General features: G+C 44.8%; 1 protein-coding gene across 2 annotated transcripts in view; it reads left to right on the top strand.

Annotated features, from left to right (window-relative positions):
* Positions 1-6103: 6103 nt before the first annotated feature.
* Positions 6104-17179, top strand: part of HABP4 (hyaluronan binding protein 4) — a 43216-nt gene continuing 32140 nt past the window's right edge. The window contains exons 1-2 of one of the 2 annotated variants that reach the window (XM_055271804.2): positions 6104-6566; positions 14654-14816. In XM_055271804.2, the coding sequence (XP_055127779.1) occupies positions 6215-6566; positions 14654-14816 (515 nt within the window). In that variant the 5' untranslated portion in view covers positions 6104-6214. The remainder of the gene's footprint in view (positions 6567-14653; positions 14817-17179) is intronic. The other variant, XM_055271805.2, reaches the window with a different exon arrangement.

Here is a 17179-nt window from a genome sequence, read left to right as displayed (position 1 = left end):
ACCCTGTCTCTACTAAAAATACAAAATTAGCCGGGTGTGGTGGCACATGCCTGTAATCCCAGCTACTAGGGAGGCTGAGGCAGGAGAATCGCTTGAACCTGGGAGGCGGAGGTTGCAATGAGCCGAGATCGCGCCATTGCGCTCCAGCCTGGGCAACAAAAGCGAAACTCCATCTAAAAAAAAAAAGAGAGAATTAAATGAACAGATACAAAATGCTTAGAAATGATTAGAAATGATTACCAGTACCCAGTAATCACTATATAAGATTCAGCTTATGATTATCCGCAAATGTGTAAAATAATAAATCTTTCAGAAAAAGAAACAGTATCACATCTGTTTGTCTTATAGCATGCATTTATCAGCTTCTCTTCTATTAATTAATTTGCTGCATTTTTACTTTTTTTTTTTGAGACAGGGTCTCACTGTGTTGCCCAGGCTAGAGTATAGTGGCATGATAATGGCTCACTGCAGTCACAACCTTCCTGGCTCAAGTGATCCTCCGACCTCAACCTCCCGAGTAGCTGGGACTGCAGGTGTACACCACCACAGCTGGCTAATTTTTAAATTTTTTTGTAGAGATGGGGTCTCATGGTGTTACCCAGGCTGGTCTTAAACTCCTGGGCTCATGTGATCCTCATGCCTTGGCCTCCAAGAGTGCTGAGATTAAAGTAAAAATGTGGCCACCACACTCAGCCACATTTTTACTTTATTTTTAACACATGTAAAATTACTTGTCATAAGCACATGTATATAAAAAAGAAATTCATTCACCAAACAACAACTATTACCTGAATAAAAGGCACTGAAGATGAAACCAGAGAGAAGGGAAGGAAGGGATTCAGAAATGAATTAGACACTACTTCTAACCTTAGGGAGGAGAAATAAGGACAAAGAACTATAATGCAGGCCAATAATCCAGTGTGACAAGAGGCACAGCAATACCACATTCATGCTCATCATCACATGCAAGGAATTCTCTTTGCTATCTGCCCAGCATCTATTCCTATCTGCTGGTTTAGAAACCTTATCTTCCTCAGGGAACCATCCCCTCAACTCTCAGTTCCAGTGGTTCAGCGGGTGATGACTTCAATCAGACTCCAGCTTGGGCTGGTAATCAAGCCTGGATGATCAGAGAATTAAATGATCTTCAGTGCAGCAACTGGGTTCAATGGTGTATGTGTGACCCAAGACATAGGCCCGTGATTCAATTCTGGGACTTCTGTGCATGCACTAAAGTCAAGTCGGCCAGGCATGGTGGCTCACGCCTGTAATCCCAGCACTTTGGGAGGCTGAGGCAGGTGGATCACCTGAGGTCAGGAGTTCAAGACCAGCCTGACCAACATGGTGAAACCCTGTCTCTACTAAAAATACAAAAATTAGCTGGGTGTGGTGGTGCACACCTGTAATCCCAGCTACTGGGGAGGCTGAGGCAGGAGAATCACTTGAACTTGGGAGGTGGAGGTTAAAGTGAGCCAAGATTGCGCCACTGCACTCCAGCTGTGGCAATAGAGTGAGACTCCATCTCAATAAATGAATAAATAAAGTCAAGTTGCCCGGGCACGGTGGATCATGGCTGTAATCTCAACTCTTTGGGAAGCCGAGACAGGCAAATTGCCTGAGCTCAGGAGTTCCAGGCTGGTCTGGAATTTCTGGAGCGAATCACTGTTCCTGGTGGATTTTTTTTTTTTTTATTGAGCCAACAAAGTCCTTGGTTTTACTTATTCCAGATGGGTTTTCTGTTGCTCACAACTTGAAGGATCTAGAATAAATGAGGAAATAAAAAGTTCTAAATCCCCTATTATTTATTTGGCCTTGATTAAAGTTACAACTAGAGATCAAACTTTTAATAGTAGGAACGAGAGAGAATAAAAATTTCTATTGGCACAATTGCTTTGAGTGTACAAAGCACTAAGCTATCCAGTAACATTTTGTCATAAGAAAGCAAGTTGGAAAGATATTCAATGACACCAAGAATACAAATATTATTAGCAGACTGGGGAAATTATTTCCTGATTTAAACATTGTGTATCTGATCATCATGAATGGATTTCTGCTTGCTAGAAGTTCTTCTGGTGCATCCTGACTGTTAACTAATGGTTTATGGTTCTACAACTCCTGACTTTGAGCCTATGTACTTGCTACTTGCTTTATTCATTTGTTGTGGGAAACTGAATTTGAACTCATTTATCACCCTTGGAATAGTGAAAACAGGAACTATTATGTAACTTCATTGATCCTGTCATAATTGACTCAACTGGCATAAAAGATCAGATCCTCTTAGAGTTAGGAAAAATACTTTTGTTCTTGCATATATTATGCAAGTAGAAACAATTATAAAATAGTGAGATTTATTTTTACCTTTTTCAATTGACTTCTTTGGTCTTGTCTTCCATTCAACTATATGAGGAATGCAAGACAGGTTATAATCATCCTAACTTTAGGGACAAGAAAAAGGTAAGGAAAGAGAGAGCAGGAATCCAGTGGCAAAACAGAGCAGATTGAATGCAGTGCTTTGGTAATTAACAAGAACTCACATCCTCGCCAGCCTGACCTGGCCTCTCCTCCTTGGCTGTCACCCAGGTGTTGCTCCCTGAATGTAATCGAAAGTAATGAAGCTACAGGTGTCTAAACTCTCAATTAATGGTTCTGTGAATTCCAAGTCAATCTGGAAGATGTTAGTGTATTTTATTATTCCTAATGGGACTCCTCAAGGTAATTTACATCTTGTATACAGTTAAGTTTCACTGCATTTCCATTGGTGGTAATAAATAACCACTGGAATATATATAATAACCATGGAAGGGCTGGTAGTATTATTCAGCACCCACACTTCACTGCTTTTTTGATGTGCTTTGTTTTTTCATGCTATACGATGTGTGTTGTTGTTTGGTATTATGATTACTAAAAGCTGTTTTCATATATCAGATTATGAGACAGATCAGTCTATTAAACTGACCACATTAAACACAACGTGTGAATAACTTATGCTAATGTGGTAGAGTTGTATTTTAGGAATGCATTTAAGGATGCAATCTCCCAGCAGAAAAAACAGTAAAAAATATGAGGCTGCTTAACGTTACTCTCAGTAAATTGTGCAGTAGTCAATAGCCCCGTAAGAAACTCATGGCCATGGCCGGCCAAGGTGGACAGATCACTTGAGTTTGAGAGCAGCCTGACCAACGTGGTGAAACCCTGTCTCTGCTAAACACACACACACACACACACACACACACAGAATAAAAAAGAAAAAGAAGAAACTTATGGCCAGCTAATACCAGGTAAGGATTACTCATCTTTATTTCAGTGGTTCTAAAGATGTTCTGAATCCTGAAGCAATGAGAGTTGGTTCTCTTACAACCATTTGGGGCATTTGTGACTTGGAAATGAGGCGGCAGTGCTCACAGGGCATGCCTTAAGAACTTACAGTGGCTGCTTATGCTGTAAGGAAGATAAGAAGAAAACAGGGGAGCAGGCTAACTCCAGATGCCCAGTGAGAAGACGACAGGCCCTTCTCTCACATGGCCATGATTCCTTGGTGTTGTGGTTTGGTGATGAGCAGTTTAAAGTTACCAAAGATAACTTTAGCTTGAAGCAGTGCTTCTCAAAGTGTGGTCTCTGATGCATGTAGTGATTCTGGTTCATTGAGATAAATTTACTATTTTTACTCTGGTTCATTAAGATAAATTTACTATTTTTACAAAAAGTTTACTATTTTTACTAAATTTTACACAAAATTTACTATTTTTACAATTTTAAAGTGTACAACTCAGTGACATTTACTAAATTTACAATTTTGTGCAACCATCTCCACTATCTCGTTCCAGAACATTTCATCGCCCCACAGGAAACTCCCATGCCCATTAAGCAGTTACTTTCCAACACTCCCAACCCCCACACCTGGCAACCACCAATCTGCTTTCTGTCTCTATAGATTCTGGACATTTCATATAAATGGAATCATACAATGTGTGGCCCTTTTTGTCTGTCTTTCACTTAGCACAATGTTTTCAAGGTTCATCCATGTTGTAGCAAGTATCAACACTTCCTTTTTATGACCAAATAATATTTTTCTGTACCACATTTTATTTATCCATTCATTGGGTGACATGTATATTAGTTGTTTCTGTCTTTTGGCTATTGTGAATAGTGCTGCTATGAATATTCATATACAAGTTTTGGTTTGAACATTGCCTTTAATTCTTTTGGGTAGAAAGTATAGGCATTAATCTTTGCTCACTCAAAAGGAGATGACCAAATATCTTAAATTCTTCAATCATTCAACAAATATTTACTGAAAACCTACTCTATAGCTGCTTAGAACGCCAAGCACTGGGAATACATACTGCAATGAATAAGACAGGCATCATCCCTGTCCTCCTTGGGAATAACACAAAATTCAATAGGTGAGTAAAACACAGACTTTGCAGCATTTAGGATTAGGAATTCTTTTTCTATTTGCTATTAAAGGAAAGTAAAAGCTGGTCACAGAGCACTTGGCAAGATGCTCTAACTGGATGCTTTCGGATGAAACAAGCAAACACAACTAAGCACAATCACATCTGTCACCTTACATCATAAGCCTCAAGTAGGGAGATTCCCAAGTGGGTCCAGTCGGCAGCTCAATATCATCAAGGATCTAGGCTTTCTCCATCCTGCTCTGCCATCCTCATGGCCACACTAAGGAACGGCCACACTAAGGAACAGCCACCCCAGGCATCACGTCTTCTCATGGAACAAGGACCAGGGAACAGAAGTGGGGGAGATCCCTTCTCAATCCCTTGTTAGGTGCAAGAAAAACTTTCCCAGAATACTTCTCCTCAGATCTGTTCTGCCTGATTTGCCCCACAGCCTATTCCTAAGCCAATTACTGGCAAGGAATTGGAATCAGGTGCAATGAATAATGTACGATTAATCAAGTTTGAGGCTGGAAGGGGCCCGCTTCCCCTGGGGAATATGATGCCGGAACAAAATACAGGCTCTGGAAAAATATAAGAGGGAAAGAACGGCTGTAGGATAGGCAGCCAAGCGTGTCTCCACCGCTGCCTATGCAAAGATTTCCTGGAGGAAGTCCAGTCCAGCGTTCTCTAAGCTCCAGGTCTCAACTGAATATCTCAAAAGAAAACAAATATCCAAACCTCAACGTGTCCAAGACTGAATTCATGATTCTCGTTAGTGTCTTCCAGTGGTGACTAATACTATCATTCAGATGCTGGAGCCAGGAAAATAAGTCACCATATCTTCTTCCTCATCACCACATCTAGCGCATCACCAAGTCTTTGAATCCATCTACTCTCTTCACCTCCACCGCCACCATCCTAATCCCAGTCACTATTAACTCTTCCCTGGAGCTTTGCAACAATCATGTTTGGCTTCCCAGCATCCATTTGTATTTCCCTCCAAACTATTAGTTCACAGTGCAGGTAGGGTGGCCTTTTCAAACCCAAATCTGCTCATGCTCAAAACTTGCTTCCCACTGCTCTTAGACTAGAGACCACTTTGAGCTTGAATAGGCAGGCTGTGCACATCCCACCTCAAGACTGCTGCACTTGCTGTTCCTCCTCCGACCCCTTGTCACCCCTCTCCCTCGGCTTAACTGTCACTTCCCAATTAGGTCAGATCCCTTTGCTGCAGCCCGTAGAGAGCTCTGCGCCTGTCCTCCAGGGCACTTTTTCTCCGTCTACAGACTCAGATCTGTGACAACACGGAGCTAGTATTTCCTACAACATAATGCCTGGCACACGGTAAGTGCGCAATATGTAGCTGTTGCACGGCTAAATGTATACATAAGCTTCAAAGCAGAGTGGCCGATAGCAAATACGGTCGCAGTCCCGGGAGAAAGCACACACCGCCGAGACCCCACCGCCCGGTCCGCGCCGCCAGGACCTGCCAGTAGCTCCGCCCCTGGGCCCCGCCCCTCCCTGCTGAGCGGACGGGGCGGGGCCCAGATGTCGCGTGACGTGACAGCAGCCGGTCGGTGATTGGGTCTCCAGGCGCGCCGACTCGGAAAGGGGGCGTACCCGCGCGCGCTGATTGGCTGTCTGGCGCGGCGGGGCGGACGGCGGCGGCGCCGCGGGGGCGGGCGCCAGTACGGGCCGGACAGGGTAGGGCCCGGAGGGCGGTGGCGGGGGAGCGGGCGGCATGGGTTTTCGCCGCCGGCTTCGCTGAGACGCGCTCGCGTGGGCTGCCCTCCCGGGCCCGCAGTGGTCGCGGCGGCATGAAGGGTGCTCTGGGGAGCCCCGTGGCTGCCGCCGGCGCCGCGATGCAGGAGAGTTTCGGTTGCGTGGTGGCCAACCGCTTCCATCAGCTGCTGGACGACGAGTCGGACCCGTTCGACATCCTGCGCGAGGCCGAGCGCCGGCGCCAGCAGCAGCTGCAGCGCAAGAGGCGCGACGAGGCGGCGGCGGCGGCGGCCGGGGCCGGTCCCCGCGGCGGCAGGAGCCCAGCCGGGGCCTCGGGCCACAGAGCCGCCGCGGGCGGCCGGAGGGAGTCGCAGAAGGAGCGCAAGAGCCTCCCGGCGCCCGTCGCTCAGCGGCCCGATAGCCCCGGGGGCGGCCTGCAGGCGCCGGGTACGCGGGGACAGCGGAGGTAGCGGACCACGGCTCGGCCCGCTGTGAGACTGGGGTCCCGGGGGCCGGTTCCAGGAGGGGGGGCCCGGGAAGAGCAGGGAGAGTTGAGGGTCCTGGTGGCCGCCGAAGGTAGGAGGAAAGGGGCAGGGGTCACACCCCTTCCAGCCCTCGCCAGCCCGGTGCGGGGCTCCGGGGGAAACACTGGCTTGGGGTGGGGCCCTCGAACCCTGGCACTGAGGCTCTAGGGCGAGTTGGACGAAGTTGAGGGAGGTTGCTGGGGTGGCGTGTGGGGGCGAACGCTGAGGTCGCTACCCTGGGGCTCCCACATCCAGACCTGGCGGGGACCTTCATCCTCCAGCCCAGCTTCTGCAAGATTGAGGTCGGAGCCACCCGAGAGCTCGGTGGGGAGGAGGAGGGCGCCCGGTCCCGGGGCTGGGGGCCTCTGTGATGCCGGAGGCCTGGGCGATCGCGGGGCGGCCTGTGACGTCGGGGCCCGGGCGGGGGTCCCCGGCGCGGTCTGGCCTGGCGCCTTCGCCCCTTCCCCGTCCGGTGGCTTCCAGGAGGCAGCGGGCATCGTATTTCAGTACTTCGTGTGGCGTTGATGGGATGTGCAACTTATAAATAGCTCAAGGCTGCTTTAAGAAAAGCGTTTTTAACCTTTCCAGCAAGAATATTCGGAGTTCCCCACTCCCTGTTAGCAAGAAAAACCGGTGCGTGGTGTCCTGCTGCCTGCGGACGGGGAGGGTGCTTCAGAGTTCATTCTCTCACCTGAACTGCGTCAGTGGCAGAGCCAGCAACACTCCACCTGTGTTTTCTGTTTTCTTGAAATGAGGCAGCGGGTCCCAAGGTTTGCAGAGTGTTATGATTAAGATGTGTAGGTTGACCATTCCTGCCAACGTTTGCCAGTGTGTTCACCTTGGCTTTATTGGTTTGTTCCTTGCTTGATAAAAATTGTGCATCGCAGCCCTGAGGAAACGTCTCAGGTTTAAGTATTAGGGCTTTGATATGCAGCTGGGTAATGTTTACCTTTATTTGTGAAAAGTTAAATCCAAAGTCATCACTTGAGAATCAAGTCACTACGATAAAGATGTTGAAAATGATTAAAAAAAAATGTTATTGACTATCTCACGACCCTTTGGTAGGCCAGTAAATTTCTGAGCCTATCTAAACAGTGAGACTGGAGATACATTGTGCATTTTATATCCTGTTTTTTATGTTTTTCTCTTAAACTTATTTACATCAATATAATAAAAGAATTGAAGAAGGCTAAGCTTTTCTTCACCCTTTATTTTTTAACAAATGATAATGCCAGGTGTGGTGGCTCACGCCTGTAATCCCAGCACTTTGGGAGTCCGAGGCAGGCGGATCACGAGGTCAGGAGATCGAGACCATCCTGGCTAACACGGTGAAACCCCGTCTCTACTAAAAATACAAAAAATTAGTTGGGCGTGGTGGCAGGCACCTGTAGTCCCAGCTATTTGGGAGGCTGAGGCAGGAGAACGGCGTGAACCCAGGAGGCGGAGCTTGCAGTGAGCCGAGATCGCGCCACTGCACTCTAGCCTGGGCGAAAGAGCGAGACTCGGTCTCAAAAAAAAAAAAAAAAAAAAAAAAAAAAAAAAAAATTCTATTCTTCAGAAAAACGTGAGACGAGTTAGTGCTGTGAATACATTGATTTTTAGTCTTTTTAAAATAGTCATGCATTTTTGTTTTAAAAATTTTAAGCAATTCCAAAATGTATGAGGTTAAGTGAAAATCCTCTTATTTTTCCTACTGTTAACACTTTGCATTTATATACATAAATGCACAGAGCTATTTCTTTTCTTTCTAAACTTAAATGATATAAACTGGGTTGCAGCCTGTTTCCTGCACTTGATGTTGTCATGTAGTACACTCATAACTTTTTTTCTGTCGGTTGTTAGGTCTAAGTGATCTGGCTTTTGAAATGAACTAAAGGTATTTGTGTTTGAAATCAACTAAAGCTATTTAGCTGATTTTGTAGTTAGAACGGAAATTTTATCATTCAAGTTCTTTTTCAAGTATGTGTTATTTCAGGAGCAAACAGCTCATTAATTTCCATTTATGTAGTTACTGTACTAAATTTATCTGTAATGGGTGTCAAAGAGCTATTCTCTCAAGGTTTTGTAGCCCTAGTTGATATGAAGCACTGTACTTTTCTAACATTCAAAATTTTTAATTCAGTTAGAATGTTGTAAGTGAATGCTTAGCGTAGACAAAAATAAAACATGTTTGACATATCATAGAAATGTTAATCCTGAAAGAATGTGGAAGTCGCAAGCTTTTCCTATGGAAAAGGGTTTCTTTTTTTTTTTTTTTTTTTTTTTTTTTGAGACGGAGTCTGGCTCTGTCGCCCAGGCTGGAGTGCAGTGGCATGATCTTGGCTTACTGCAACCTCCACCTCCTGGGTTCAAGCGATTCTCCTGCCTCAGCCTCCTGAGTAGCTGGCATTACAGGCATCTGCCACCATGCCCGGCTAATTTTTTTTTTTTTTTTTTTTTGAGACGGAGTGCAGTGGCGGGATCTCGACTCACTGCAACCTCCGCCTCCCCGGTTCAAGCAATTCTCCTGCCTCAGCCTCCTGAGTAGCTGGGACTACAGGCGCCCGCCACCATGCCCAGCTAATTTTTGTATATTTTTTAGTAGAGGCATGGGTTCACTATGTTTTTGTTGGCCAGGATGGTCTCGATCTCTTGACCTCATGATCTACCTGCCCTGGCCTCCCAAAGTGCTGGGATTACAGGTGTGAGCCACTGTGCCCTGCCTAATTTTTTATATTTTTAGTAGAGATGGAGTTTCACCATGTTGTCCAGGCTGGTCTTGAACTCCTGACCTCAGGTGAGCCACCTACCTCAGCCTCCCAAAGTGCTGGGATTACAGGCGTGAGCCACGTGCCTGGCCAGAAATGTAGGTTTTTAATGTCTATCTGTCTAGCAATATATATATAAACCCTTGGGTGAGCCTTGCTCAATAAGTTCATTCTTAAAGTCATGAGAGGCCATTTCAGTTTTGGTTTTCCTAGCCCTTCAGAATTATGTTCTTTGAAACAAAGCTCAATTTTATTTTGTGGAAAATCTTACTGTAAATTTTATTGTATTCTGTTTCTTTACCTGGGCTTGGTTTAGATGATGATGAATGCATGTGCCAGCCTTTTCTTGGCGAGGTTAGTGAAATGCAGTGCTTGCATTCTCCACTTGGAGCTGCTGATCCAGCACAGAAAAACAAGCCCGATTCATGGCAGTGTTGATCTCTTAGTACTAAATTGTGGGGAAAAAATGGGATGCTGATTATCTTTGTTTTGGGAGGGTTGGGAAGGAGAATGAGATGTTTGCCCAAAACTGATAATTATTCTAATTATCTTTGTTTTGGGGGGTTTGGGAGGGAAAATGAAATGTTTGCTTGATATTGATCATTATTCTAATAAGTAGCCAATTGTATTTAACAGTTTTCAGTTTTATACTGTTGGAAAAGGCTTTAATATGGTATACAGTAAATGTCCTATTTTAAGTTTGATGAATTCCAAATTTGACGCAATTAAAAAATAACTTGGAGGAAGCAGAAAGGTGGGATAAGCACCTATAAGTAATTCTGTAGTTGAGTGGAGATAGTAAAAGATGTTTTTAAAACTATGGGTTGGAAATAGGAAATCTGAAACTGTGTTAAAATAACTCTTTTTACGTTGAGGTAAAAGTATGGAAAAATATTGTTACTGTTGACAAATTTTCTGATGACTGTTATGTCATGATCTGTTACAATTTTCAACTTGTTAGGTAATTAACTTTCTTAGTGGCTTTTTCTACCTTACATTTTGAACACCTTTTCCAGTTCTGAACTCTTTTTTTTTTTTTTGAGACGGAGTCTCACTCTGTCGCCCAGGCTGGAGTGCAGTGGCGAGATCTCGGCCCACTGCAAGCTCCATCTTCTGAGTTCAGTCATTCTCCTGCCTCAGCCTCCCCAGTAGCTGGGACTACAGATGCCCGCCACCATGCCCGGCTAATTTTTTGTATTTTTAGTAGAGACAAGGTTTCACCGCGTCACCCAGGATGGTCTCAATCTCCTGACCTTGTGATTTGCCCACCTCGGACTCTCAAAGTGCTGGGATTATAGGCGTGAGCCACCGCGCCCGGCCCCAGTTCTGAACTCTTAATAAAGCACGTGCCCCCAGATCTGATGTTGCATACTTCTAGGCAACTGGGCACAAGTGTCAGTCACAGTGGGGCTGCATGGTGGCTCACGCCTGTGATCCCAGCACTGGGAGGCTAGGCGGGAGGATCCCTCAAGCTCTGGGGTTCAAGACCAGCCTGGGCAACAAAATGAGACCTGTCTCTACAAAAAAAAAAAAAAAATTGTTTTTAATTAGCTGGGTGTGATGGTGCAGCCTGTAGTCCTGGCTATTTGAGAGGCTGAGGTGGGAGGATCACTTGAGCCCCAGAAGTCAAGGCTGCAGTAAACTGTGATCACACCACTGCCATCCAGCCTGGGTGACAGAGACCCTGTCGAAAAAAAAAAAAAGTGTCATTATCTTGATATGTCTGCAATCAAAGCATAATACTCTGCCGGGTGCAGTGGCTTATGTGTGTAATCCTAGCACTTTGGCAGGTCGAGGCAGGTGGATCACCTGAGGTCAGGAGTTCAAGACCAGACTGGCCAACATGGTGAAACCCTGTCTGTAGTAAAAATACAGAAAATTACCTGAGCATGGTGGCACAGGCCTGTAATCCCAGCTACCTGGGAGGCTGAGACTTGAGAATCGTTTGAACCCGGGTAACAAAGGTTGCAGTGAGCTGAGATTGTGCCACTGCACTCTAGCCTGGCAGCCTGGGTGATGGAGTGAGACTGTCTCAAAAAAAAGAAAAAGTGGCTGGGCACAGTGACTCACACCTGTAATCTCAGTACTTTGGGAGGCTGAGGCGGGTGGATCACCTGAGGTCTGGAGTTCAAGACCAGCCTGGCCAACATGGTGAATCCCCATCTCTACTAAAAATACAAGAAAATTAGCTGGATGTGGTGGCAGGCACCTGTAATCCCAGCTACTCAGGAGGCCGAGGCAGTAGAATCACTTGAACCTGGGAGGTGGAGGTATCAGTGAGCCGAGATGGTGCCATGGCACTCCAGCCTGGGTGATAGAGTGAGACTTGGTCTAAAAAAAAAAAAAAAAAAAAAAAGCCAGGCACAGTGGCTCATGCCTGTAATCCCAGTATTTTGGGAGGCCAAGGCAGGTGGATCACTTGAGGTCAGGAGTTCGAGACCAGCCTGGCCAATATGGTGAAACCCCGTCTCTACTAAAAATAAAAAACTTAGCCCGGTATGGTGGCACATGCCTGTAATCCCAGCTACTCGGGAGGCTGAGGCAGGAGAATTGCTTGAACCTGGGAGGCGGAGGTTGCAGTGAGCCGAGATCACACCATTGTACTCCAGCCTGGGTGACAGAGTGAGACTCTGTCTCAAAAAATAAATAAATAAATAAAACATTATGCTCCACTTATGATAACATCTTTCCCATATCCTAAACATATCACAAGCCTCAGATTATGACCTCACTACAGGGTACAAATTGAATTTAAATATTTCTAGGTTATGGGACATTAAAATTATAGTAGGTTGAATTTAGATCTGTTGTGCAACTTTTCACACTTGAAAAAAATACTTTAATAAGGAATAAATTATATAATTTTATGTTAGTGATGTCATAAACATCATTTTTGCTTTAAAATGAGACCGGTTAAGATTTACCTGTACCCAGATGATAAAGTTTTGGTAGAAAATATTAAATGGGAAAATAGAAAAGTATGTATATTCCTTAAGGTCTTATGTGTGTCTAAGTGGGAGGGAAGTCTAATAGTTAAAAAATATATCCGTGGCCGGGCGCGGTGGCTCACGCCTGTAATCCCAGCACTTTGGGAGGCCGAGGCAAGCGGATCACGAGGTCAGGAGATCGAGACCATCCTGGCTAACACGGTGAAACCCCGTCTCTACTAAAAATACAAAAAATTAGCCGGGCATGGTGGCGGCGCCTATAGTCCCAGCTACTTGGGAGGCTGAGGCAGGAGAATGGTGTGAACCTGGGAGGTGGAGCTTGCAGTGAGCCGAGATTGTGCCACTGCACTCCAGCCTGGGCAACAGAGCAAGACTCTGTCTCAAAAAAAAAAATATGTATATATATCCATTAACTTGAATAAATGTCATATTTTATAGCTATACAACTAATCTGGAGAGTAATTTGTACCAAGAAAAATTGAAGCCACTATAGTAAAAATTGCACATAGCGAGAGGAGATCTTTTAAATGTATACAAAAAAAGATAGACTTTTTTTGAAGATTAAAGATGTGACAAAGTTCTCCACAATGTATGTACCAAATATTAGATGGCTTCAAACGTAGACTTTGCTTAAGATGTTTAAAGCGTTAAAACTAAAGGGGAGTAAAGCAAGGTGACAGGACAGAGGAAAAGACCAGAGTCTCGGCCGGGCGCGGTGGCTCACGCCTGTAATCCTGGCACTTTGGGAGGCCGAGGAGGGCGGATCACCTGAGGTTGGGAGTTAGAGACCAGCCTGACCAGCATAGAGAAACCTCGTCTCTACTGAAAATACGACATTAGCCAGGCGTGGTGGCGCAGGCCTGTGATCCCAGCTAATCTCTACCCGGGAGGCGGAGGTTGCGGTGAGCCAAGATCGGGCCATTGCACTCCAGCCTGGGCAATAAGAGCGAAACTCAGTCTAAAAACAAAAACAAAAAAAAAAACAAGAACGAAACCAGAGTCTCTGGTCCCAGCACAGTGTCCAAGTGCTGGACTCTGAGTGGACAAAAAGAGATGCCCTCAAGTACTGGCTGACTCTTGGGCAAGTTGCCAAATAGCAGTGTTTGGTTCATATTCAGGAAGTTATAATTGCAAGTCTATATATCTCATAGAATAGCAGGAAAATCTGTTTTCAAAGTAAAAATATAAGCACTACAAACTTTAAAAACAAAAACCTTGGCCAGGCGTGGAGGCTCACGCCTGTAATCCCAGCGCTTCAGGAGGCTGAGGTGGGTGAACTGCTTGAAGCTGGGAGTTCGAGACCAGCCTGGCCAACGTGGTGAAACCCTGTCTCTACTAAAAATACAAAAATTAGCTGGGCATGGTGGCACATGCCTGTAATCCCAGCATCTTGGGAGGCCGAGGCACGAGAATTGCTTGAGCCCGGGAGGTGGAGATTGCAGTGAGCCAAGATTGCACAGTGCACTGCACTTTGGGCTGGGTGACAGAGCAAGACTCTTCTCAAAATAAGTAATTAAGTAAATATATAAAATACAAAATAAAAACAAAAACCTTAGTAGCCAGTGATAAGCCATAGTTGCTGTGTAATGGGCAGTTGGGATTCTAAAAGTATAGTCTGAAATATAGGGTATTCTTTCATTTTCTAGGTACGGCTTACACACTGTGTTTTTGTAAGACTGCTTTTGTGAACTGTAGCTTATTTAGTAAAATATACCCATGGTTGTCACAGTTATTGGGAGGTGCCTGTAATTATAGGTGAGCTTAGTTTGTCATATACTTTCTAGGATATAGGGAAAGCATGTTTTTTTTTTTTTTTTTTTTTTTTTTTTGAGATGGAATCTCGCTCTGTCGCCCAGGCTGGAGTGCAGTGGCGCCATCTCGGCTCACTGCAAGCTCCGCCTCCCGGGTTCACGCTATTCTCCTGCCTCAGCCTCTCCGAGTAGCTGGAACTACAGGCACCCGCCACCACGCCCGGCTAATTTTTTGTATTTTTAGTAGAGACGAGGTTTCACCGTGGTCTCGATCTCCTGACCTCGTGATCCGCCCGCCTCGGCCTCCCAAAGTGCTGGGATTACAAGGGTGAGCCACCGCGCCCGGCCAGGGAAAGCATGATTTAACAGTAACATTCTATTAAAAAGTAGTAGACTGTGGGCAATTGTATCAGCAACTTTTTTCTTTGAAGTTTTCTAAACTTCCTGAATTCTCCTATGACGTTGATTTCTAGAAAAATGAAATTTACAAGTACCTGTAAAGTTTAATACTGTGCTGTTGCAGACGTTGTGTTCCAGCTCTCTGCTTTGATTTTCTGTTGGTAGGCCAGAAGCGGACTCCTAGAAGAGGGGAGCAGCAAGGATGGAATGACAGCCGTGGGCCAGAGGGGATGCTTGAAAGAGCTGAGCGGAGATCCTACAGGGAATACCGACCCTATGAGACAGAGAGGCAGGCGGACTTCACAGCGGAGAAGCTTCCAGATGAAAAGTATGTGCTGCAGTCCTCGGCAGGGCGGGTGGGGAACCAGAAAAGTTTTGAGAAAATGCTACTTTCTTTTTTCTTTCTTTTTTTTTTTTTTTTTTTTTTGAGACAGAGTTTCGCTCTTGTCGCCCAGGCTGGAGTGCAGTGGTGCGATCTCAGCTCACTGCAACCTCCGCTCCCGGGTTCAAGCAATTCTCCTGCCTCAGCCTCCCGAGTATCTGGGATTACAGGCATGTGCCACCACGCCCGGCTAATTTTGTATTTTTAGTAAAGACGGGGTTTCTCCATGTTGGTCAGGCTAGTCTTGAACTCCCAACCTCAGGTGATCCACCTGCCTTGGCCTCCCAATGTGCTGGGATTACAGGAGTGAGCCACCATGCCCGGCCCAGAAAATACAACTTTCTACTGGCTACTGTTTTTTGTGGTAACAGTCCTAGGAATGTTTTACTAATTTATGTGCAATTCATGTTACCTTAGATGATGGGAAGGATCTTCCTTTTTCCTCATAGATGCCTTTACGTCTTGGTTCAGGAAATGATTGTACAATTAAAAATGAATTGCTTGTTGGTAACTGAAGAGCACTCTTAAAAAGAAATTACACAGGAGTGTGTTGAAGTGGTGAAGTTTTCTTTTGAAGTTCTAGATTAGAGATACAATTTTGGACTAGGAATATAATTATGGTTTTTGATTTCGCATTACCGATTTAGACTGCTCAGTGGATTGAAATAAATTCCTAGCTCCACGGTCAGGTCAGTAGGCTGCCATGATGAAATTTGAGGAAGAGTCTGTTATGATGTGTAATACCAATTTCTGGAGGGCATGGCTGCTCTTGGAAATACTCTAACATGGACAGAAGTCGTGGGCTGGTGGAGTGTTGTGTTGCTGCTTAGTGATGTGGCAGCATGGTGGCTGCTGTACTCCACCTGAACACGGGGAGGGGTTGTGTCTTATGCTTGGCACTTGCTGCTTAAAGCCTTTGTTTAATCATTAAACCTGTTTATGTTAAACAGAAACAACTAGTGAATCACATTTCAAGGAAAATAAAGTTAAACAAATTAAGGAAGACTAGAATAGTGAACAGTTATATGTCAAGGGAGCCATTTTTCCAAACTCTTTCTGCTTCTTGACTGCTAATTCCATTCCATTTAGGATTCTGGCTACAAGTTTTAACCAAAAAATGTGGCTTTGTAAAATTATAGTATAGAGCCTATTAAGAACAAAACAAAACAGAAGTCCAGCAGAAAGTAACTTAGCCTGAGTGGGCTGAGCAGGTGATGACTCGTGCAGAACTATTCACCTAGAAGTTACACATTCAAGACATTCAGATAGTCTATCTGCAACCATGTTGGAGGGAGAAACTTATAGAAAGGCTTAATTTTGCCCCTTTTTTGGTGATTACTTCAAATCTGCTGTGTAGTAAGCACAGTCTACTTGTTTCTGCAAAGATTCTTGGAGCAGAGCTGCTTATTTTTTGGAAGCATTTGGGTATTTATTTTCCCTCACTTTAGGGATTCTGTGGAAACGAGGAAATTATAGTTCTCTTGCACAAACCCATGTTTCCCCCCTTTTTTAGTAGCAAGACTATGTAGTCTTTAAAAAGGATAAAATAGATCTTTATATGTGACATGAAAAAATAGCTATTAGGCCGGGCGCAGTGGCACAAGCCTGTAATCCTAGCACTTTGGGAGGCTGAGGTGGGCGGATCACAAGGTCAGGAGTTCGAGACCATCCTGGCCAACATAGTGAAGCCCTGTCTCTACTAAAAATACAAAAAAATTAGCCGGGCATGGTGGCGGGCGCCTGTAGTCCCAGCTACTCGGGAGGCTGAGGCAGGAGAATGGTGTGAACCTGGGAGGCGGAGCTTGCAGTGAGCCGAGATGGTGCCACTGCACTCCAGCCTGGGGGACAGAGCTAGACTCCGTCTCAAAAAAAAAAAAAAGAAAAAAGAAAAATAGCTATTAAGTGAATAATACATATATGCAAGAGTAAGGTGGGATATGGAATTATGGAGGGTTTTTTAAATTTAAGTTCAGAATTACAGAAAAGTTTTAAGAATTATACAAAGAATTTCCATCTGCCCTTCGAGACTCCCCACACACTAACTTTTTACCCCATTTGCTTTATCATCCCTCCCCCACCACACCACACAACTTTTCCTTGTTATTCAAGAATAAGGTGGAGGAATGTCCCCTTACTCCTAAATACTTTAAATGCATTTCCTAAAAACATGATACAATTTTCAAAGTCATTAAAATGAATACAATACTGTTATCTAATTCTCTAAATTACGTAGTCTACAGACTTTACTCAGATTTCACCAATTGTCCCAGTGATGTCTTTTCACAAAAGAGAAAACATTTCTGGTTCAG

This window comes from Symphalangus syndactylus, chromosome 3, assembly GCF_028878055.3.
Source record: "Symphalangus syndactylus isolate Jambi chromosome 3, NHGRI_mSymSyn1-v2.1_pri, whole genome shotgun sequence".
Lineage (NCBI taxonomy): Eukaryota > Metazoa > Chordata > Mammalia > Primates > Hylobatidae > Symphalangus > Symphalangus syndactylus.
The sequence above is the reverse complement of the archived record's forward strand: the minus strand, read 5'-3'. Positions and strand labels throughout refer to the sequence as shown.